The following is a 22903-nucleotide window of genomic DNA, read 5'->3' as shown; positions in this document are numbered from 1 at the left end:
GAACTTTTCTATCTACCTATTTACTTAATTCTCACATCTATCCCGCAGCGTGAAGGAGTAAAAATCTTTGCGTACAGGCATGTGAATTTATAAGTCTAATGTCTTGTAGAAAGAAGCTGTCCCGTAGCCTGTTGGTCCTGGCTTTAATGCTGCGGTACCGATTGCCAGACGGAAGCAGCTGAAACAGTTTATGGTTGGGGTGACTGGAGTCCCCGATGATCTTCCAGGCCTTCTTTCTGCACCTGCTATTGTAAATGCAGGGAAGTTCACGTACACTGATGTGCTGGGCTGTTCGTACCACTCTCTGCTGTGCCCAATGATCAAGGTTGGTGCAGTTCCTTACCAGGTGGTGATACAGCCATGCAGGATGCTCTCAATGGTGCTGCTGTAGAGGTCTTGAGGATTTCGGAGCTCATGCTGAACTACTTCAGTTGTCTGAGGTGGAAGAGACGCTGTTGTGCTCTTTTTGCCACATAATCGCTGTGTACAGTCCAGGTGAGATCTTCGGTGATGGGTATACTAAGGAACTTGAAGCTACTCACCTTCTCAATTGCAGACCCATTGATGTTGATCAGGGTGAGTCTCTCTTCGTTCCTTCTGTAATTCAAAATCAGCTCTTTTTGGACATTGATGGAGAGGTTATATTGGCACCACTATGTCAGGTTGTCAACCTCTCCTCTGTAGGCTGTCTCATCACTGCTAGAAATAAGGCTGATCAAAGTCATGTCATCTGTGAATTTGATTAGCAGATTTGAGCTGTGTGTTATAGATGACGTGAGTATACTTTATACTTTATTGTCACCAAACAATTGATACTAGAATGTACAATCATCACAGCGATATTTGATTCTGTGCTTCCCGCTCCCTGGAGTACAAATCGATAGTAAATATTAAAAATTTAAATTATAAATCATAAATAGAAAATGGAAAGTAAGATAGTGCAAAAAATCCGAGAGGCAGGTCCGGATATTTGGAGGGTATGGCCCAGATCCGGGTCAGGATCTGTTCAACAGTCTTATCACAGTTGGGAAGGAGCTGTTCCCAAATCTGGCCGTACGAGTCTTCAAGCTCCTGAGCCTTCTCCCGGAGGGAAGAGGGATGAAAAGTGTGTTGGCTGGGTGGGTCGTGTCCTTGATTATCCTGGCAGCACTGCTTCGACAGCGTGCAGTGTAAAGTGAGTCCAAGGACGGAAGATTGGTTTGTGTGGTATGCTGCACCGTGTTCACGATCTTCTGCAGCTTCTTCCGGTTTTGGACAGGACAACTTCAATACCAGGTTGTGATGCACCCTAGAAGAATGCTTTCTACGGTGCATCTATAAAAATTAGTGAGGGTTTTAGGGGACAGGCCAAATTTCTTTAGTTTTCTCAGGAAGTAAAGACGCTGGTGGGCCTTCTTGGCAGTGGACTCTGCTTGGTTGGTCCAAGTCAGGTCATTTGTGATATTGACCCCGAGGAACTTAAAAGCTTTTGACCTGTTCCACTTGCACACCACCGATGTAAATTGGGTTGTGCAGTCCGCTACTTCTTCTGAAGCCAACAACCAATTCCTTCGTCTTGATGACGTTGAAGGATTGGTTATTGTCTTCGCACCATGTACTCAAACTCATCATTACCCGTGATACGGCCTACAATTGTTGTGTCATCAGCAAACTTATATATTGAGTTTGATGGAAACTTGGCTACACAGTCATGGGTGTACAGTGAGTACAGCAGGGGGCTGAGTATACAACCTTGTGGGGCACCGGTGCTCAGAGTGATTGTAGAGGAGAGCTTGTCGCCTATTTTTACAGCCTGGGTCCTGTCTATGAGGAAGCTGAAGATCCAGCTGCAGATCTGAGTGCTAAGGCCCAGGTTCCGGAGCTTAGGAATCAGTTTATTTGGAATGATGGTATTAAAGGCAGAGCTGTAGTCAATGAAAAGGAGCCTTACGTATGAGTCTTTATTCTCCAGGTGTTCTAAGGAAGAATGTAGGGCCGGAGAGATAGCATCTGCCGTTGACCTGTTGCTCTGGTAGGTGAATTGCAGAGTGTCGAGGTTGACTGATAGGCTGTGGTTGATGTGTGCCATAACCAATCTCTCGAAGCACTTCATAGCAATTGATGTCAGAGCCACAGGTCGATAGTCATTCAGGCATGCCACCTTGCTGTTCTTTGGCACCTGGATTATCGTTGCCTTCTTAAAACAGGAGGGGATTTTAGACTGAAGCAAGGAGCAGTTGAAGATGTCAGCAAACGCTCCAGCTAACTCGCTTGCACAGGCCCAGAGAACCCGTCCCGGGACACCATCTGGGCCCGTCGCCTTCCTTGGATTTATCTTCAGGAAGGCCCTTCTAACGTCCTCCTCAGTGATGATGAATCTCTATGCCACCAGGTCCGGTTCATCCGGAGGGAGCGGGACGCTCCTCTTCTGTTCAAATCTAGCGTAGAATACGCAAGAATATATTGAGTATAGAAGCCTACATTAAGTCTAGTATATAGACTTAATAAGTTAAGTAGTCATCACCTGATTTTGTATCCCATCATGTAGCTCTGCTACTTACTCTGAGTAAATCATTTTGATATTGATCATCTTCTTGAAGCAGCCTTTAAAGTTACCTACATTGGCGGGAATATTCGTATGGTTTGATCAGTGGTTGCAAAGTACCTGTTTAATTCGGCACCATTTTATTTCACACTGTGTGTCCAGTGAAGTCCAATATATTCATTTCATGTACCTCTGCGTGCTAGTTTCAATACTTAATTTATTCTTAAGGACCATTGCAAATTAAGTTTTTGAACTTGAATCATTTGCAGTAAAGTGAGGCCTTAATTTGTGTACAGGGTGTAACCAACAGCTATGAACCTGAAGTGTCCGAGCTGAAAATCGTGGTGCTTCAAAACTCTAGTGATCCAAGTTCAATCTTGATCTTGGTTGCTGTATGTTTGGTGCTTATGACCATGTGAGTTTCCTGCAGTTGCTCTAGTTTTTTTACCCCACATCACAAAGACATGCTAGTAGGTCCTTTGGCCGCTGAAATTACCTCTAGTGTAGGAGAATTTGGGGGAGTTGATGGGAGTTGACAGAGAATAAGTTGAATAATCATACAACTGGGGAAAAGTCATGCTAATGAGCCAAGCTGGTAAATGGTTGCAACTTTTAAATAATCTTTGCCAAAATTGATAATAACATAGTAGTAAGCATGCACAATAATTTTGTTTATTGCTGAAGTACTTATTGAAACATAAACTTAAATGTTAATACATAAAACATATTTAAATTGTGACGGGGTCCTGAATTACCTCTATGAACTGTGCTCAATTACCCCTATGAACTGTACTTTTGAGAAAAGAGAGAGAGAGTTATTTAACACCGACATCTTGTTTTTAAGAGACAGAGAGAGAGACAGACAGACAGACACAGACAGACAGACGAAGACCGCTCAGAGTTTGTTTATACTTTCCCAAGGACATCGCCTGCTTGTACGTTCTTACAGACAGCGAAGGGAGGAGGTGTTTGAATGACAGTTGGTACTCAGTACAGGGAGATAAAATAGAAGGTCAGTTGATAGACCTCGGACACATAATTTTGGACACTGAATGAGTTTTGTTGTGCCCACAGAAAAAGTGGGTTTTTGGAGGATCGATCAGGCAGATTGATCAGTGGCTCTTGCAATGTGAAGAGGGTGTGACTGGTGGGGAATTATTTGTGTGCCCAACCCTTACCTGGGTTGATAGCTCCACCACAGAAGAACGGTGACTTTTAAAGGATTTCGGAGGACAACGGGAAGACCGACGGTGTGAGCTCACCTGAAGACTCAAATCTCTCCCTCTCTCTCTCTCCATCACTACTCAACTCAATACCACAAACTGAACTGAACTTTACTCATTATTGTAAGACTATCTATTTACCCCTAGACTTGAAGAAGCTTGGTTTTCATATATATTTCCACACTTACTGATACACTTACTTATATTTAATTATTGCTAATCTGTTTGATTTATCTGCATTTATATTACTGTGTTGCGTAGTTACTAATAAATACCATTAGTTAATAGCAATGCTGGACTCCAAGGTGTTTTCCATTTCTGCTGGTTCTTTAACCCGTCATGGGGTATGTGACAAAATGAAGTGATGGATGAGAGTTTATTCTGACTTAATGGTTCAATGATGGTCACTGTAGTTCCACACAAGCTGGTTGCTTAAGATATTGAGATAGCTATTTGTAAAAAAATAAAAGTTGTTATTTTTCAATTCAGTGATGTTCTTATTTGATTAATTTCTGTATCTAGGAACCCTGATTTTACTTCTATCATCAGAGTACTCTGCTGGCTTATTTCAGTATTAAGTTATCTTGCCTTGACCCTTTATTTTCCTCGCCAATTGTAATGAGTAAATATTGCTGATGACTTTTTATATTCCTGCTTACATTTCTCTTTTACCAACTAACCTGGTGTTATATACTTGCAATCTTATTTATTAAAATAAAAATTGTGGTCATTGTGATATATGCAAAGAAGTAGTAATTGGTTGAAACACTTCAACAGTAATGAGGCAGTGCAGGACGAGAAACAATCCCTGCAGTTTATTGTCCCTTTAATCCTTTTAAGCATTAAGATTATATAATTACAAACATGAGAAAATCTCACTATATAATTCCTTGGTTAAATGTTAAGAAATCCATTGCATGTGGAATAGCTTACAAGGGAAGGAAATAGTATTTTAAAAGATCAATGCATATATCCATATTTTTATTCTTCCATTCTTCCATTCTTTCGGGTTTGGGCATCACTGACAAGGCTAGCATTTATTGCCTGCCCCTACTTATCCCTTGAGAGACCGTCCTTGAGGTTTGTTGGGGCTTTTCAGGGAATATTTAAACATTCGAACTGGATCCACATTTAGATCAGAAAAGGTAATGATTTCCTTATCTCAAGTCCCTTAGTGAATTAGGCAAGTTTTTACAAGTACCTAGTAGTTTTCGTTATTATTGTCATGGTAGCACAGTGGTTAGCGCAATGCTTTTACAGTTTGGGGCATTGGAACTCAGAATTCAATTCCAACGTATCTAAAAGGAGTTTGCATGTCCTCCCCATGAAGGCGTGGGTTTACTCAGTGCTCTGGTTTCCTCCCGCGTTACAAAGCTGTACCAGTTAGTAGGTTATATGGTCATTGTAAATTGTCCTGTGATCTCTATCTCAGAGGCCAATGTCAGGCTGTCTTTTAGGAGGGTAAACCCTTGCAAGGTGGCAGGCACCAATGGAGTACCTGGTAAGGCTCTGAGAACTTGTGCCAACCAACTGGCGGGTGTATTCAAGGACATTTTCAACCTCTCATTGGTCGGAAGTTCCCATCTGGCTATCAGCTCCCTCTGGTGGTCCTCCCCCTTTCCTTTCTTCCATGGCCTTTTGTCCTCTCCTATCCCCCTTCTCCAGCCCTTTTTCTCTTTCACCAATCAACTTTCCAGCTCTTTACTTTATCCCTCCCCCTTTCAGTTTCACCTGTCACCTACAACCTTATATTTCTTCTACCCCTCCCCCCACCTTCTTACTCTGACTTCTCATCCTTTTTTCTCTCTAGTTCTGATGAAGGGTCTTGGCTGGTAACGGCAACTGTTTACTTTTTTCCATAGATGCTGCCTGGCCTGCTGAGTTCCTCCAGCATTTTGATGTGCTACTTTTATTATTTCTGTTTTACACTATTTTTAATTTAACTGTTTAATATACATACTGTAATTGATTTACTTTTTTTTATATTATTGTGAATTGCATTATACTGCTGTCACTAAGTTAACAAATTTCACGACATATGCCAATGTTATTAAATCTGATTCTGATTCTGATTAGGCTCAGGTTAAAATAGGTGGGTTGCTGGACAATGTGGCTTGTTGGGCTGCAAGGGCCTGTTCTGCACTTTTCTCTAAATAAATAAAATATAATAAATTATTGTTTATTTCCCCAAATTTCAAATTATTTAAATTCTAATCTGCCCTGGATATGATTTGAAATCAATTCTTTGGATAGTTAACCAAAGCCCCTGAATTACTGGTCCAATAATTTAATTGCTGTGCCTACATTGTACCCATTGACTGTGATATGCAGTCATGTTTGAGGTTCAGCTGCCTGATGTTGCAACTCTTTTTTATGTCAACACTGAGGAGTGAGAGAACTTTTAAATCCAATTGATTTTCTTTTCAACAAATGTGAATTGCCTTTTTTTTGTTATTAGATTTGAAGTTTATGTAATGTGTAAATTCTTGCAATCAGGTTTACTTTTTTGGTTTATGATGAAAAATGTCTGTTCTTTGTATAATGACGTTAATAGTTTAATGAAGATCTAAAGGATGCCAAAAGAACATGTGTGTTCAAATTTAATTATTTGATGTGCAGAAATGAACAAAGAGCCAAAGTAGATAATATTACATTGTGCAGCTGTAATAATAAACATTTAAGGACATTATTATTTAGAAAGTCAAGCTAAAAACTTTGCAAATGTTTCATTTTATTACATTGAATGTTTTTATTATATGCATTCATATACTCTAATACATGAATGTTATTTACACCTAATATGTGTGTGATTTAAATACTTGTAATACTACCATGGTAACTATTGCAAAGTTTACTACTGTTCCCTGATTATTACTTTTTGAGTTTGCCAACTACAGGAGCTCTGTGGGTTTCAAATGTTCTGACTTACAGAAATTAGACTTTACATTTAAGAGCAGTTTTCAAGTTGATAATAAAGTATTTCATGGTATACATTATTGCTGTATATATTCCATTAAATTAATTGTTGGTAGTGTTAAGGTGAATATTAAATGAAATGCAAGTGTATGCAGAGTGGTACAATATAGGTAACTACAGGATGTGAATGATTATTATTTATGGTGAAATCAGTTTATGGAAAATTCTGAGTAAAGGAATCTTGCATAATTCTGGGACCACCTGTATCTTTTAACTGGAGAATTGCAAGCAATGGTTTCTCCTCTTGTGTCCATACTATCATTTCTATCTATTTATTTATTTATTTAGGAATACCGTGTGGAACAGGCTGTTACAGCCTAACAAGTTGCACCGCCCACCAACCCACCTAACTAACCCTAGCCTAATCACAGGACAATTTAAAATGACCAATTAACCTACTAACCTAATTAACCATCTTTGGACTGTGGAAGGAAACTGGGTGTACAAACTCGTTAAAGACCGCACCAGAATTAAACTCTGACTCCCAAGCTATAATAGCATCACCGTAACCGCTGCGCTACCGTGGCACCCATCATCTCTGTAAACTCATTTGGTTCCCTCTATTTCTAAATTTTGCCTGTCAGGGACGTGATCCAAAAGCATTCCATCTATTTCTACATGTTAATGATGACATTGACCTCACTATTGTATTTCTTGAATGTATGTAAATTGTCAACTGCTTCTAACACATTAATTCTGGATAAACAGAAATTTGTTACAATAGGAAGACCAAGATCATTCTGCATTTCGAACTTCCTCCTTGGAAGTTGTCAAAAACTGAACTGGATTGTTTGCAACATTTTTCTCGTGTCTTTTCGTTCAGTGCCGGACTTCGGAGCAAAGGCTCCCGAGTTTGAATCCAGCCGGCACCCTTGCACGCTTTCCATCTGTGTTGGGTTGAGCGTCGAGCTAGCAATTCGGCCTCGTAAAAATAAGAAAGCCTGCTAAAAAAAACGCTGTCATGACGGCGCCCTGATGACTCCACTCAGAGTTAAGGGCTTTCTTCTTCTTTTTGTTTATACCCAATCACGTTTGCCTCATTCTCTAGCCTCCTTTTAGATTTTTTTCAAACTTACATCTGTCAGGTTTCTGCTGCTTTGGCTCAGTGCCCAATTCTCACTGTGTGTTTGTAAAGTACTTTGGGCCTCTTATAAATTCAAAGGTGCTGTGTAAGTGCAAATTATTATTAAGATATTTGATTTGTAAAAATATTTCTTACAAACATTTTGATTAGCAAAAATGCCTTTGGAAATATGCAAGTTAAATGGAAACGCTCCGAGGCACCCATCACATTGGGTAGCATGTGTCCAAGAAACACCATTCCCGATTGGTTTTCTGGAAGGGTTCTATAGTGGCAATAATCACAGGAAATGTTAGCAATTCTCAGCAAGTCAGGTAGCACTTGTGTGAAGAGAAGCAGTTAACCTTTCAGGTTAATGGCCTCTCGTCCAACTGGAAACATGAAAAAACAAGCACGTTTTAAGTTGCAGAGAAAGGGGGAAGAATGGAGAGTGTATCTGGATAAGCACAGACACCAAGAGAATCTAAATTACTTGAATGTTTGGTGGAATATTGACTAATTTGTCATCTCAACATGTGGTGCTTAGCCTGCTGAGTGTCTTTGGTAGGTTTTTTTTTATTGTTGTGTTCTACAACGTGAATTATTACTCTATTACACAATTTAACACTTTTAACACATAATGAACTGGGTCCATTGTTCCCCTTCAGGTGGAATTAAAGCGGAAATATAACGACCAGCATTCTAGAACACGTGGTCTGCTTCCTGGTAGTCAGTGGTATGAGATTCAGGCATTTCGAGCATTGAATCAAGCCCTTGGAAGGTAAGAGCTCATGGTTAGATCTCCAATTTGCCGGTATTTAGGGGAGGAGCAAATGATCTTTGGGGAGGAGAGGTGACTTTGAAGTCAAGGAGGAGGTACGGGAGCCTAAAAACCCACACTCAACGTTTTACCTACAGCTTCTTCCCCTCTGCCATCAGATTTCTGAATGGTCCATGAACACTTACTCATTATTCACCTTTTCTGGTATTTATTTATTTTGTAACTTATAGTAGTTTTATGTCTTTCACTGGACTGCTACCACAAAACAACACATTTAACAGCATATGTTAGGGATAATAAACCTGATTCTGAACTTTGTAGAACCTTGAGAATGAAGATGCAGGTCTTAATTGAGGTCTGCATAATTCTTGCAGAAATGCTTTGTGACAGGACATTCTCTTGCAGATGTAAGGGGATGCAGTAAATATTGAGGAAGTATGATATAGACAAATTTACATGCACTTGGTCCTTATCTTTCAAATTTCAAATTCAAGTTTAATTGTCATTCAGCCATACGTGAACACCTAGGAATACAGCCAAATGAAACAGTGTTACTTTGGGGCCAAGGTGCAAAACACAGTACCAAATGCACAAGGCACATGTAGCACATATAAGATAGCAGTAAAATGCAGTTACACAAAAAATATATAGTCCAAGTCCCTGAATTCACGAATGGTGCAGCAGTCTGCAGTCGAACACAATACAGTTTGTCTTCTGACTTGTGCATACTGGGGGACAGCACCGTCTCCAACATGGATACTGCGTCTCACCGACTTCAACACCTCCCCTGCATGTCTGCAAACATGTAACACCACGGCTTGAGTCCTAGTTCTCGCTGCAACTGTGGCCACACAGTTCCCCTGCCTTCCATGTCCACTGTTCGCCAATAACTCAGTGAACTGGACTTGCAACATTCCAACATCCAACAAGGTCATGTATTTACAAGAAAAGTGACTAAGACAATCACTCGCTGTTAGACCGCACGCCTTCTTCACGTATCGCTGCCTCTCTGTTGCAGGTATCATCATGCCCTTGCATGAAGTCCAGCTCCTTCAGTTTCTCCATCAACAAGCAACAGCCTGATAGAGTAGATCTGAAGTACTTTAAGCCCTTAATGTTTATCATGGTCTTGTGATCATAAAAAGAAAATGTTGAAAAAGAGAATAATGCCTTTGGGTGACTCTGTGAAGCTGCTGCATCTGAGCGCGCTGCCATCTTACCGGAAATAGGATCGCACGTTATGGGTACTAGTGGGAGCGGCTTTTGATTGTTCAGGGTGTGAATCTCAATATGTCTAACATTTGAGTAGAGATCTTTTGAACTAACACACCAAAAAGCTAAATTTTTGGAATTGCTGAATTACTCAGATGCTTGTGTAATTTACAAATTGATTCACAAAAACTAGAATCAATATGCTGGATACTTAAATCTTCCAGTCTCAAATCCCTCAAACTACAGTGTTCATCTGATTGAATATTTTTCAATAAATCACTTCTGGTTGTAAGCTCCAAAGGTGATTTTTTTTAATGGTGCTTTGCATTGCTGTTTATTTTGATTATTGAGAGTACCCATGAAATATTAACGCTGTTAGCAGGCTTTCAAATCAGCTTGTTTTCTACATTTTATGAGCTTGTGTGTTATGAAATCATCCAATGAAATACTTCTTGAAATTTTGGCATTAATAGTGAATGAAAAGGACAAAATATTAATAAATTATTATTGAATTGGAACTTTTAATAAATTCACCTTGTAATATCTTTGAGAATATTTGCTTAAGTGCCTTAGCCACAAAAAGTATTTAGCTTTTATTTTAGTTAAATTTGTTACATTTCAAGCATTCCTAATCATACCATGTAGAAATATCTGTTCTGCTTTTTTATCCTCTATATGTATCTTAATACATTTCAGCAAAGTTGTAACAGTAATAAATGCTTTGCTCTTATTGGGCAAATGGGAGCTCTTCTATAGGGAGTGACTGGTCTCTCAAAAAGTGTGTTTTCCTATGCAAAGCTTCATTGAAGCTTCTTCCATGAATCCTGTTGGAAGTACTCAGCAGATTAGATAGTATCTATGGAAGGAAATGGACAATCAACTTTTCGGATTGAGACCCTTCACTCCAGATGAAAGATCTCAGCCCAAAATGTTGGTTGGTCATATCCATCTACAAATGCTACCTAACACACTGAGTTCCTCCAGTAGCTTATTTTTGCCCCATATTCCGGCATCTGCAGTCACCTGTATTTCTGTTGAACCTACCATGTAATGTAGGGTTTGTTTATTATTCATCAGTTAATGATCTCATAACACAGTTTGTTAGCCAAAGTCTTGTTCATCTTCCAAGGGAAAGTTCCAAACAATATCACAGTAAGAAAGTTCAGGAGCCGTCTGTCAAAAATGCCTTTTCATCCATTTGTGATGGGTTAGATTAACTGTAATTACGTATATTTTTCCATTTTACCGTTTCCTTATGTAATTAATTACCATTTTCTAGAAAGACAGTATATCTTATCTCCTGTTAGAAATATTCAGTAAATCACATGAAATGTCCTTTCTACAGTACGATTACCTTATTCTATGGTTCCTCAATTTTATGATTATCGCCTCTTACTCAGATCTCTAATATGCTATTACTTTTCGCAAACATGAGGAAATCTGCAGATGCTGGCATTTCAAGCAACGCACATAAGAGTTGCTGGTGAACACAGCAGGCCAGGCAGCATCTCTAGGAAGAGGTACAGTCGACATTTCGGGCCAAGACCCTTCGTTAGGACTAACTGAAAGAACAGCTAGTAAGAGATTTGAGATGGGGAGGGGGAGGGGAGATCCAAAATCATAGGAGAAGACAGGAGGGGGAGGGATGGAGCCAAGAGCTGGACAGTTGATTGGAAAAAGGGATATGAGAGGATCATGAGACAGGAGGCCTAGGGAGAAAGAAAAGGGGGGGGGAGCCCAGAGGATGGGCAAGCGGTATAGTGAGAGTAACAGAGGGAGAAAAAGGAGAGAGAGAAAAAGAATGTGTGTATATGAATAAATAACGGATGGGGTACGAGGGGGGAGGTGGGGCATTAGCGGAAGTTTGAGAAGTCAGTGTTCATGCCATGGCATGACTGTACCTCTTCCTAGAGATGCTGCCTGGCCTGCTGTGTTCACCAGCAACTTTTATGTGTGTTGCATGCCTTTTGTTTTTCATGCCTTGTCTTCTCCCCATAAAAGAGTATAAATTTTAGCCAATGGTTGGTGAATTTGTGGAATTTGTTGCCACATGCAGCTGTGGAGGCCAAGTCGTTGCGTGTATTTAAGGCAGAGATTGATAGGTTCTTGATTGGACATGGCATCAAAGGTTACAGGGAGAAGGCCGAAAGCTGGGGTTGAGGAGGATATTAAAAAAAAGGATCAGCCATGATTGAATGGTGGAGCAGACTTGATGGGCCAGATGGTCTTATGATCTAAATGTATGTGATGTAACTTCACTAAGGTTAAAGTGTTCTTTGGGATATTTACCATCATAAATATTCACAAAATTTTTGTTTATTTTTAAAACTGAAGATGTTCTTTAGTATGGTTTATAGCTGGATTATGAAAATTGCAGAATGTAATTTTATTTACTCATACAGATGTATCCGACATAAGACTGACTGGGGAGCACTGATCCTGGTTGATGACCGATTTAGAAGTAATAACAAAAAATATATAACAGGTAAGAGGCCATTACGATGTCTTAATTACTTAATGTTAATATATTCATAATAGTGTAGTTTATACAGTATTTGGTCTAAAGTGGTGTGGATTAGTGACATTAAAGATTAGCAAGGTGACTGGAGCTTGGCTAATATTGTTCCCTTATTCAGTAATGGCAATAGGAATAAACCAAGTGAGCATTACATCAATAGCAGGGAAATTATTGGAAGCAAATCTAAGGGGCAAGATTTATTTTCACTTGGAAAGGCAGGGACTAACTAGGAGTCAGCATGGTTTTGTGCAGAAAAATATGTCTCACAAATCTGATTGTTTTTTGAGGAGGCAATCAAGAAAAATGAAGTCTGGACAATAAACATGGTTTGCATGGACTTCAGCAAAGCTTTTGGCAAAGTCCCACATGGTGGGCTGGGGAACAATGTTAGGGGACATGGGATCCAAGATCTGTTGACAACTGGATTCAAAATTGGCTTGGTGATAAGAGACAGAGGGTAGTGGTCAAGGGGTTTTTTTAAATGGAGGTCTGTGACAGGCATTAATGCTGGGACCGTTGTTGTTTGTCAGATACATAAATGACTTTGATGGGATTGTGGGTGGACTGATTTGTAAGTTTGCTGATGATACAAAAATTGGTGATGTAGCAGGTAGTGAAGAAGATTATGAAAGCATATAGTTTGGCACAGATCAGTTGGAAGGCTGGATGGAGCAATGACAGATGGAATTTAATCCAGACGTGTGTGGGAACGCATTTACGTATTCAGATTCATTTATTTATCACATGTACATTGAATCATAACGTGAAATGTGTTGTTTACATTAACAACCAACACAACCTAAAGATGTGCTGGGGTCAGCCTGCAAATGATGGCATGCATTCCACCACCGACATGCACGCCCACAAAGTCAATACCGACAGTACATATAAATAGCAGGGACTTTAGGAGTATTGATGCACAGGGGAAACACTATAACTCACTCAAAATGGCAACAAAGATGCATATGACTTTGAAGAAGATATTCAACATGCCTGCTTTCATAACCCTAGGCATTGAGTATGAGAGTTGGGATGTCATGTTGCAGCTCAATAAAACTTTGGTTACATAGCAATTGGAGTATTGTATGCAGTTCCAGTTGCCACACTATGGAAATAATATGGTATCAATAGGCATAATGCAGAAAATATTCTCCAAGGTGTTGGCTGGAATGGAGGCTTTACTTGTAAGGAGAGTTTGGATAGGCTGCCATTATTGTCACAGGAATGTAGGAGGTTGGGGAGTGAACTTAAGAAGGTTTATAAAATTAAGAGTGGTGTAGATAGTACTTTTCATAGGGCGAGGGAGTCTAAAATTAGGAGACAAAGATTTAGAGTGAGAGAAGAAATTTAAAAGAGATCTGGGGAGTGTTTTTTAAGTCAGAGTAAGTGATTGTATGGAACAAACTGCCAGTGGAAGTAGTGGAAATAGATACAATTACAGTGATTTAAAGACACTTGGACAGGTATTTAGACACAAAATGGGCCTAATGTGGGAAAATGGGACTACTGTAGAAAGACATGATTGGCATGGATAAGTTGGGCTGAAGGGCCTATTTTCATGCTGTAAAAATTAGGAGTATTAAGGAAAGATGATCTGAGGTCAGGGAGTTATATGACATAATCAGAAGAGTCATGCATTGAAAGAATCTGAAAAAGAAGAAAAAAAATAAATTTTCATTCATATAAAAACCTGAAGCATTGTTAATCCTAAAAATCGGTGTATCAAATATGCTGTAAAACACCGCATCAAAATTGAGAATGTCAAACTACCGCTTACTTGTCACTGGATGGTGCTATAGCTCTGTTTTGACATTTTAGTTTTGAAAATAATGTGAAACAGCTGCTTGAGATATGACAGGACCATAAAAATTTTATTTGCATCGGATTCTTAAGTAATGCTGATGTTTCTTGCCAATGCAGCAGAATTTGGCTGAAAAAACATTATGTAAAGTGTGTTACTCTAAGACCCCTGCCACATTAACCTTTTTCTTTGCCAGATGAATAGGAGTGTCTTATGAGCAGCACAACAAATCCAATGATGTTGTGTTTTAAAGGGTTAAGAAAAAATATTTATTCCTAGTGTACTCATGAGTGGCTGACTTGTAAAATTTTATAGAGCACTTGAGCACCTGTAAGTTTTTAGAGGGTACACTTGAGTGAGATATTTTGACTTTGAGAATTCCATGGATTTAAAATGCAGATAATGGGAATTGCTCCAAATGCAAAGACACAGTTAAGCGGCTGACCAGTTTTCAAAATGGTTTTAACCACTTCACTTTTCTACCCAAATTTTATCCTCTTCTCTTTTATTAGATCCCTTGTGTTATATACATTTCCTAACTTGCAATTTGGAGTCAGTAAGAGGTGGTCTCCTACTTGCCCTCCACCCCTCTTTGGGAGAAAACATTAAAAAATAAACTTCTTCTCTGTTCCAAGATATGTCTTGGATTCATCTTCAAAAGGGCACTCCTGATATTTAAAAAAAAATGTTTTGCTTTCAATCTCTTATCCAGTCAATTTTTAAGGGCTTCCTGAGTCAATTGCTTATTAATCCTGAAAAATGGCCAATTTTACTTTGCAAGTTCATATACTAAGACCTGTTTCTACCCCTGTTTAATTCTGTTTTAAGAGAGATTTTCATTCCTCCACTGAGGATTGAACTCCCAGAATGCATTCCAGTAGTACACAAATGCATCCTACTTTTAGTTAAATGACTTCCATTAGTATCTAGGATTAGGAATGGAAAAATTGGTCACTGCTGTGTTTTAGATAAAAACAGAAAATGATAGATTAGGCCATATCTGTGGAAAGAGAAACAGAGCCAACATTTCAGATTCAAGACCCTTCACTAGAACCAGAAACATTGAAAGGCATTAGTGTTAATTTGCAGAAATGGTGTAGCATGGGGTGAAAAATCAAAAGAAATATCTCCGAAAGGATGAGATCTTGATTACCCAAATGATTCCATAGCTGATGAACCCGACTGATTAATAGACTTATGAAGATTGTTAGTGTGCAAAGGTACATATTAAAGCTGATGCTGCAACCTGATGCCAAAGAGCGAATGCTGGAGGTTTCCAGCAGATCGGACAGTACCTGTGGAGATAAACCAAAGTGCTATTCATCTGTTGCACTTCAGTGAAACAGACAAGCCAGGGTGGGAGAAGAATGGAGAATTAGTGTGATAGGCAACTGGAAACTGCTGACAGAAGTGTTCTTCAGAGTGGTACATTTTCCAGTGTAAAAGACACCATATTCTTTCAAATCTTTTTATTATTATTATTATCCAAAATTAACACGAGTACATCAAAGTAAGCAACACTTACAATGTCTCAAGAAAAAAGACATTATTTTAAAGATTGAAAAGATTTTGGTGATTAAAAAAAAAACCCTACTAAGCAAGAAAAAGTGGGGGGAAAAGTAGAGGAAATCTATCAATTAACTCAAATGATAATAATGAGCAAATGAACCCCATCTTTTCTCAAAATCAAACATAGGTTCAAAGGTTCGACTTCTAATTTTCTCCAGACTAAGACATAGCATCACTTGAGAGAACCATTGTGACAAAGTGGGACTGATGTATCCTTCCACTTCAACAAAATGGCCCTCCTAGCTATCACTGTAACAAATGCAATAACATGTTGGTCAGACACAGAGATACCACAGGTATTTTGAGGAATTATTCCGAAAAGCACAGTTAATTTGTTAGGTTGTAAATTAATTTTAAGTGCTTTAGAAATTGTTGAAAAAACTGACTTCCAGAACTGTTCCAGTATAGAACAAGACCAAAACGTGTGTCAGTGTAGCTGTCTCAGTTTTACATCTATCACAATAACTATCAACATTAGGGAATATTTTAGACAGTCTCTCCTTCGTCAAATGGTAGCGATGCATAATTTTAAATTGAATCAGTGAATGACTAGCACAGATTGAAGAAGAGTTAACCAGCTTCAGAATCCACATCCAATCCTCCATCATAAAAGTCAAATTGAGTTCCTTTTCCCAATCTTGTTTAATCTTAAATAAAGGACGCTTATCTCATTGTAATAGTAAATTATAAATTCTTCCAATAGAATCCTTCATCGACGGGTTCATACTCGTAATAGTATCTAACAGGTGAGCATCCAATATGTAAGGAAAATTACTTAAATATTTTTGTAAGAAATGTCTAACTTGAAGGTATTGTAAAAAGTGTGAGTATGACAGAGAATATTTATCAACTAATTGGTCAAAAGACATCAGTCTATCTTCTTTAAATAAATCCAAAAAAAGAACTAATACCTTTATTTTTCCAAAGTAAAAAAATTGGATCACTCAAAGAAGGCTTAAAAAAGTACAGTAATTTCGATAAATTAAACTACAAAGTTTAAATTTTTTAAGATTCAAAAAAATTGCGGAACTGGAGCCAAGTTTGTAAAGAATGCTGAATCACAGGGTATAAGTTTAAATTAGTAACTTTAGCTAATTGAATAGGTAAAGCAGCTCCCAATAACGAGGTTAAATAAAACTGTTTCACAGCTTTCAATTCCAAGTCTACCCAAATTGGCCGATAATTCTTATCAATCCAATATAACCAAAAGGACATTTATCGCACATTAACAGCCCAGTAATATATTCTTAAATTAAGCAAAGCGAGACCTCCACCCTTTTTCAACTTTTGTAAGTGACATTTACTAATTCTTGGTCTTTTATTATTCCAAATAAAAGATAAAATAATAGAATCAATCCAATCAAAAAACTTCTTAGTCAAAAAAACAGGATATTCTGAAATAAATATAAACATTTTGGTAAAATCATCATTTTGATGAGACCGACAAGTGAAAATGTAAATCTCCATTCATCTACTAAATAAATACTTCATAGAGTCTACCAAGGGAACAAAATTAGCTTTATAAAGATACTCATATTTTTTAGTGATTATAACACCTAAATATCTAAAAGAATCCGTGACTTTGAAAGGAGTATTATCATATATAGAAACAGATTCATTTAAAGGAAACAATTCACTTTTACTAAAATTTATTTTATATCCTGAAAAATCTCCAAATTCATTGAATAATTTTAGCAAGGCAGGAATAGATTCCTCAGGATTAGATATATAAACCAATAAATCATCAGCGTAAAGAGAAATCTTATGAATAGTCTCATTCACAAAAATCCCATAAATATTTTTAGCTTCACGAAGAGCATAGCAAGGAGTTCTAATATTAAATTAAATAACAAGGGACTTAATGGACAACCTTGTCTTGTCCCCCCGTGAAAACTGAAAAAAAGGAGACCTACAGTTATTAGTAATAACAGTAGCAATAGGAGCTTTATATATCATTCTAATCCAATTATTAAAATTAACACCAAAGCCAAATTTCTCTAAAACATTAAATAAATATTTCCATTCGACTCGATCGAATGCTTTTTCAGCATCCAAAGAGACGACGCATTGTGGAGTTTTAAAAGAGGACGAATATATAACGTTAAATAGTCTCCGAACATTTGAAAAAGAATAACAACCCTTTATAGAGCCTGTTTGATCTTAAAAAATAATTTTACCCAAAATATCTCCTACTGATTGGCCATTATCTTTGACAAAATCTCAGCATCGACATTCAATAATGAAATAGGTCTATATGAGGCACAATCAGTAGGATCATATTGTGAACATGGAATGCAGTACATTAGAATGGAAGAAGTGCAGGTGAATAATCTCTTCAGCAAATAGACAGTTTGGGTCCCTGTTTGGTGGGAAGGAGCAAGGTAAAAGAAGCTAAAAGTGGGGCGGTACTGTAGCACAGTGGTTAGTGGAACGCTATTACAGTGCCAACAATCACTGATCAGGATTCAATTCTTGCTGCTGCTTGTAAGGAGTTTGTATATTCTCCCCATGACCACGTGGGATTCCTCCGGGTGCTCCGGTTTCCTCCCAGTTTTCAGTGATGTACTGGTTAGGGTTAGTGAGTTGTGTGCATGCTGTATTGGCACCAGATGCATGTAGGCCACCCAGCACTATCTTCGCTAATTTGATTTGACGCCAACAATGCATTTCACTGATGTACATACTGTATGACAAATAAAGCTAATCTTTAATCTTTAAAAGAACAGATGTGGCATCTCAAGCAATTGCAGTTGATGAAGTTAGAAGAGTGCACCACGGAACTAAGAGCCATCAAAGCTTCTTTTTCCACAGATGCTGCCTGCCCTTCTGAGTAGTTCTAGCTTTTTCTGTTTATTTATTGGAATTTCAGCATCCACAGTTCTTATTATTTTCAAGAAACTATTTTAGACTTTGTCTTGTGCAATGAGATAGGTTTAATTAATAATTTCATGCTAAGACATTCTGTAGGGAGAATGATGACAATATGATTGAACTTTATATTCCATTTAGAGGAGTATGGTTCTTTTGGAAACTAGATTTTGAATAATAACAATGTCATATACATATATATGAGTTTAATTGGATTGGGTAAATTGGAAAATTATATTAAAATGTTTCGTAATAGAAAAACAACAGCAGATGTTTCAAGAAATACAATATACTTCTCAATTATGAAATTATGTACACTCCACTGAGAAATAAAACTTCAATGGGAAGAGTGGTCCCTGTAGCTAATGAAAAGTTTAATAGTGATGATATTAGATTAAACGGTTTATAATTATACCATGCAAAATGGTAAACCTAATGATGTGTAGAGTTTTAGAAACCAGCAATGGATAAGTAATCATCATCGTCATGTGCCGTGCCCAGTTTGACCTTTGACTGCAACACAAAATAATCTGCAGATGCTGGGGTCAAAGCAACATTCACAACACGCTGGAGGAACTCAGCAGATCGGGCAGCATCCGTGGAAACGATCAGTCAATGTTTTGGGCCGGAACCCTTCATCAGGACTGAAGAGGGAAGGGGAAGAGGCCCTATAAAGAAGGTGGGGGGAGGGTGGGAAGGAGAAGGCTGGTAGGTTCCGGGTGAAAAACCAGTAAGGGGAAAGATAATAGGGTGGGAGAGGGGAAGCATGGAGGTGATAGGCAGGAAAGGTGAAGAAGGAATAGGGGAAAACACAATGGGTAGTAGAAGGAGGCGGAACCATGAGGGAGGTGATAGGCACCTGGGGGAGGGGGCAGAATGACATAGGAAGGGAGGGGGAGGGAATTACCGGAAGTTGGAGAATTCTAAGTTCATACCAAGATATTGTCCATGATATTCTTTGCATCCTGCTCAAAAACCACATCTCTGCTGCTTCAATTCGTTTCCTCATGTTACTAGATATTGTCCAACATTCTGAGCCATATAACTAATAACTAATTTCTAGTGGATAAAGGGGAAGATGGAACATGTAGGAAAACTAGCAAGTAATGTATTACTAATTACATAAATCACCTAAGTATATAAAACTGAAGAGTATAACAAAAATAGATATGGATCCCTTGGAGGGAGAAGAGAGGAAGTTATAATGAGAATTAAAGAAATAGCCGAGGCACTAAACAAATCTTTTTTTGTATAGAAACTGCATTAACCATTTCAGAAATGAGGTCTGATGAATGTGAGGAAGTTAAAGTAATTAATATTAAGTAAAGAGAAAATACCAGAAATTATGTAGGTTAATATTGACTAATTCTTTAGATCTGATAGCCTGTTTCCAGGGTTCTAAAAGTTGTAGCTGCTGGGAAACCAGATTCACCATTGATAATCTTCCAAAATTCTATAGATTCTGGAACACTTTAGAAGCAAATGTAATACCAAAATACTTGAATATGGAGCGAGGGGAAATGGGTAACTAACTATAAACCAGCAGGTCTGACATCAATTGTTGCAATAGTTCAAGAAACTAATATAAATATGTTGTTGCAGGACACTTAGATTCACAAAGAGAAAATTCTATTATACATCTTGGAGTGTTTCAGACTATAACTAGAAAATAGATTCAGGGGAATCTGTAATTGTGATATATGCAGACTTTAAAGGTACTTGATAAGGTACCACACCAAAGGTTGTTGAATGAAATACAGTAAAGGCTCTTGAAGTTTGAAGTATCAGATTAACATGGATAGAAAATTAATAAATAGCTATGAATAAAAGATGCTTATTTTTTAAAGATTGGAAGGCTATAAATTGGTAAATCAGTTTTGTGTTGTATTGTGACATGTCTTGTGGTATAGTGGAAAACTTTGTTTTGGATGAAGGTGGAACTGTAATCAATAAACAATGGTCTACTGTAGGTATGTTTACTGTCCAGATACTTCAGAGATGACTAGGGCCAAGGAGATGGCACCCACTATGGACCTGTTTTGGTGGTAGGCGAGTTGCAGTATATTGAGATTTATTGGGAGGCTAGAGTTGATCAGCCTCATGAAACATTTCATGATGGTTGATTTAAGAGCCACAAATCCTTATTTGTCTATGTCCCAGGATTTTGAGAGTGACATTAGAGATAGTTAATATTCTGATGATCATCTTCTGGAAATATTCCTGTGTATTGAATGGCCTTGCTGTTTAGAAAAAGAGGGAGAGAAAGCAGTGAACTTACCTACCTGTTAGCTTAATGTCAAGGGTAAAGGGGTAGCACACTGCGCTACAGGTATGATTGAAACACAGAGACCTTAGACATCCCACACTCGACTATCCTGGTGGTAAATATAAAATCTCTGGAAAATAAAACTGAAAACCTCAGAGCAAGATTGCAGTTTCAGAGGGACATCAGGGACTATTGTGTACTTTGCTTCACAGAAATATGGCTAACCCTGCCGTTTTGGGTGCAGTGCTACAGCCCAATGGCCTCACCATTCACTGTAATAACAGGTCAGTAGAGTAATTTAAAGATAAAGGAGCTAAATATGTTTCATGATTAACTCATCATAGTGCACAGATGTAATGGTTCTGTCTCAGTCCTGCTTACCTAACTTAGGATATCTAGTGGTTAAGTGTCATCCATTTTTTCTGCAAACGAAGATTTCCGCTGTCATTCTGGTAATGGTGTATATTCCACAGCAGGCCAACATCAGGCAGGCACTGGACAAGCTGACCACTATGATCAACAGTTACAAAACAGCGCACCTTAATGCTTCCCGATCCTTGCGGGGGATTTCAACCAGGCCAGCTTGAAGACTTCTCTGTACAACTACCAAAAACATATCACCTGTGGAATCAGAGGAACCAACACACTTGCCCACTGTTAAACCACCTTCAAGAACATTTAGCATGCCATCCCACACCTGCACTTTGGAAAGTCCTATCACTTCTATTCCTGGCATGTAGGCAGGGTTTAAAGACCGCAGCACCAGTGGTGAGGACCGAGGAGGTATGGTCAAGCGAGGCGGAGGAGTATAGGACTACTTTGAGTTGGTGGACTGGACTGAATGAATATGCCACAGTTGTAATTGACTTCATCAAGACCTGTGTAGAAGTGTGTGTGTCTTCAAGAACATACTGGATATACCCAAACTAAAAGCCTTGGATGAAACAGGAAATCTGTAGTCTGTTGAAGGCTAGATCCAGAACTGTACACAAAGTGCAGGTATGACCAATGGAAGGCTATTTTAAGAACAAAAAAAAACAATTCCAATTGAAGTTAAAGACAAAAATCAACGCACATCAACTCTAACAATGCTTGCAGGCCGTTACTTCCTGCAAGACGAAACCTAACATTATGAATGGCTGAGATGCCTCATTCACAGATGAGCTAAAGAGCCTTTTATGCACATGCTTCGAAAGGGAGAATCAAACTCCCTTCAGCATCTGGTGACCCTGTAATCTGTGTCTTGGAGGGTGACTTTAGTACATCTTTTATAAGGGCCTTAGCCCATAATGGTTTACTTGGTAGGGCACTGAAAACTAGTGTCAACCATCTGGCAGGAGTTTTGAAGGACTTCTTCAAGTGCTGATGAAGGGTTTCAGCCCGAAACAACAACTGTTTACTCTTTTCCATAGATGCTGCCTGGTCTGCTGAGTTCCTCCAGCATTTTGTGTATATGACTTCAATCTCTCACTGTTGCATTTGGAAGTTTCTACTTGATTCCAAAAAGCAACATTCATACCAGTGCCCATGAAGAGCAAGGTGAGCTGCCTCAACAACAGTTGCACTTAAGTCGACTGTGATGAAGTATTTTAAGAGGTTGGTCATGGCCAGCATCAGCTGTGAGGTTCCAGTCAAAAATATAAAGAAACTGATGACTGCTGAGCTATTTTATTATCTACAGAATATTATGATGGTAAAAGATAATATTATATATAATATAATATTGGCCTGGTTAAAGTCCCCGGCTGTAATGAGCAAAGCCTCCGGATACCTGCTCTCAAGTCCACTGATGTTGGCATACAGTATGTTCAGAGCACACTCCACGTCCGCCTGGGGGGAAATGTAGACTGCTGTCAGTATGACCGAGGTGAATTCCCGTGGCAAATAGTAGGGATGACACTTCACCGACAGGTGTTCCAGGTCCGGGCCGCAGGAGCTTATCAGTGCCACTATGTCTGAGCACCACACGGTGTTGATCAGTAGGCAGACACCACCTCCCCTCGTCTTGCCCGAAGACGCCGTGCGGTCCATCCGATGGATCGAAAATCCCTCCAGTCGGATGGCACAGTCGGGGGTGGCAGGGGAGAGCCAGGTCTCGGTGAAAC

General features: G+C 38.7%; 1 protein-coding gene across 1 annotated transcript in view; it reads left to right on the top strand.

The window, feature by feature from the left end:
- brip1 (BRCA1 interacting helicase 1) overlaps positions 1-22903 on the top strand; it is a 295612-nt gene that overhangs the window by 257481 nt on the left and 15228 nt on the right. The window contains exons 17-18 of the mRNA XM_072243257.1: positions 8452-8564; positions 12179-12261. Of these exons, the coding sequence (XP_072099358.1) occupies positions 8452-8564; positions 12179-12261 (196 nt within the window). The remainder of the gene's footprint in view (positions 1-8451; positions 8565-12178; positions 12262-22903) is intronic.

The sequence above is a fragment of the Mobula birostris genome, chromosome 25 (genome assembly GCF_030028105.1).
Source record: "Mobula birostris isolate sMobBir1 chromosome 25, sMobBir1.hap1, whole genome shotgun sequence".
NCBI classification, from domain to species: Eukaryota; Metazoa; Chordata; class Chondrichthyes; order Myliobatiformes; family Myliobatidae; genus Mobula; species Mobula birostris.
Note: the sequence above shows the minus strand (reverse complement) of the source record. Positions and strands in the feature narration are given on the sequence as shown.